The 2,500-nt window shown below is 40.8% G+C and overlaps 1 protein-coding gene across 1 annotated transcript in view; it reads right to left on the reverse strand.

Annotated features, from left to right (window-relative positions):
* SEC14L1 (SEC14 like lipid binding 1) overlaps positions 1 to 2,500 on the reverse strand; it is a 1,962,612-nt gene that overhangs the window by 1,336,078 nt on the left and 624,034 nt on the right. Inside the window, exon 9 of the mRNA XM_044089037.1 lies at positions 1,855 to 2,153. Coding sequence (XP_043944972.1) covers positions 1,855 to 2,153 — 299 coding nt within the window. The remainder of the gene's footprint in view (positions 1 to 1,854; positions 2,154 to 2,500) is intronic.

Raw genomic sequence — 2,500 nt, forward strand, 5'->3', positions numbered from 1 at the left:
TACACCATTTTGCTTTTTCCCCGACTTTACGTTTTATTATTTTTGTGTGGAAATTAAATTTGAAATGTTTCTTTCATGACCGTTCCTCTGATGTGGATAGTGATTCCTCCTCCACGTTCCTCTGATGTGGATAGTGATTCCTCCTCCACCACGGGACACAACACCTTACATGTATCTGCCTGCAGAAAGCGAAGCACTTTTAACCCGGTCCTGAATGGCACACTAGCCACTTTCCTCAAAGTCTGCGAAAAAGATTTTAGATCTTTAACAGCTAATGCTACACCGGATAAATGGTTTAATCTGTCTCCTGCAGAACTCACGGCTCTCAAGGAACTGTCCTCTGATTCTTCCCTGCGCATAATGAAAGCAGACAAGGGGACTGGTGTTGTCCTGATGGACCAATCCACCTATGTTTCCATCATGGAATCGGACCTTAATAACAGTGATTTTTTCCAACCAGTCACTATTAAGTCCGTTCAAGATAACTTCAAAGCCATTGATGTGTTGTTGAATTCCCTGCTCAGAGATCAGTACATTTCCCTGGAAGAACATGTTTTTATGTCTGTTACTGACCCTAATCTAGGAAAATGTTTTGGCATTCCGAAGATACATAAGGATCCTACCAAACCCCCTTTTCGCCATATCATCTCTAACAAACGGACTAAAACTGAGAACATCTCAGAATACCTTGACTGCAGTCTCAATCCGTTGGTACAAAAAACACCTTTCTACATCAAAGATTCCTGGACATTTTTAAACATTTTATTTGAAGCTCACCTTGACCTACAACAATGCATTTTAGTTACGCTGGATGTTGTTTCCCTCTACATGAATATTCCCCACAAAGAAGGTGTAGCGTCAGTCAAACGCTATCTACATAAATTTGCAGGCTTTTCACAAGATAGAATTATGGGTTTGACAGCGCTGATTGACACTGTACTTAAAAATAATTTCTTCCATTTCAACGGCAAAGTATACCAACAGATCAGAGGGGTCGCCATGGGCTCTAAAATGGCCCCGGCGTATGCAAATCTAGTTCTGGCTACCTGGGAACGTGAAACCCTGATACACCTGCAAGGTTTTGATTATACCAGACTCTACCACAGATACATTGACGATGTTTTTTTTGTTTGGGTCGGGACCCCAGCTCAGCTGGATATTTTCCTCCAAAATATTAATGACAGCATTCCTTTCCTGACTTTCGTCAAGTCTGACTGTGGTCCTTCTGTTTCCTTCCTTGACACTTCCATATCCATTGACTACAAGAATAACTGCCTCTCTTCCAATATTCACCGCAAAGTTACCTATCGGAACAATTTTTGGATTTTACGTCACAACATCCTTTCCATATGAAGAAAAATGTTGTAAAGGGCCAGTTTATTCGATTGTCCCGCCTTATCAGTGATGACTCTGTTTTCTCATCTGAGTGTAACTTTCTCCATCAAATGTTCTTGCAAAAACATTACCCTGATAATCTTATCAGTGCCCTTAGGGCAGAAGTGTCTGCTGCCAGATACACTAAGTTTCAGCCCATCCTTATTTTTGGCTTCTCCCAGTCTACACACACCAATTCTGACAGTGACTGTAACCGGACCTTGAGCTTTCCTATCCCTATCAGCAGGGACATGTACTCCATCAAACGGTCCATTCTCCGAAACTGGAATATAGTGACGAGCACGGATAACTTGAATTCTATCTTAGGGGATCTACCACTTTTCACGTTTAAAAAAACACGCACCATCAGGTCAATGTTTGAGAACAGAGATCTTGCTTTTTCTACAGAGAAAGTGTGTAATTCTATTGACCCCCCTGGTATGTTTCCCTGCTCCAAATGTGTCTGCTGTAAATACATACTCGTGGATACAAGTTACACTTTTCCACATGCCAATCTTACAGTGGTTTTCAATCTCCACTTTGACTGCAACAGCAGAAATATAGTTTACGCGGCAGTTTGTGAAACCTGCCATCATTTCTATATCGGAAAGACCAGCCGTAAACTCTCCGACAGAGTGAAAGAACATTGCGGGGCGATCAGATCCAATGACTGCAGAAATGCCCTTGCAGCACACTCTACCACATGCCGTAACTTCACTAAATTTGTTTTTTTTGTCCTCGAACAAGTTGAACTTTTTTTCGGCGATTACTCCACCCTCCTTGAAGTTAAAGAACTTAAATGGCAGTTACGCCTAGGAGCGGACTACTCACCTGGACTCAATGACTCTCTTAACTTGAAATGTGCATTACGATGGCAGGCTTAATAAATACGACTGCTTCTTTTTGCTGTTAATAATCCAACATTTTTTGCATTTTTATGTTACGTATACATTTCTCTATTCTCTATTTTGTAATGTTTTTCATATTCCCTTAGATGTTCAGGGTTTATGTGTTTATGCAGCCTGTTTCATTACATCTCAGTTTATGAACATTTTTTAACTTATAGGTATGTTTTGTTTAACATGTTCATTGATTTTCAGCCAGGCTCCGGATAGGCTCTTTGCTA

This window comes from Protopterus annectens, chromosome 12.part0 (genome assembly GCF_019279795.1).
Source record: "Protopterus annectens isolate FY-2018-M chromosome 12.part0, PAN1.0, whole genome shotgun sequence".
NCBI classification, from domain to species: Eukaryota; Metazoa; Chordata; order Ceratodontiformes; family Protopteridae; genus Protopterus; species Protopterus annectens.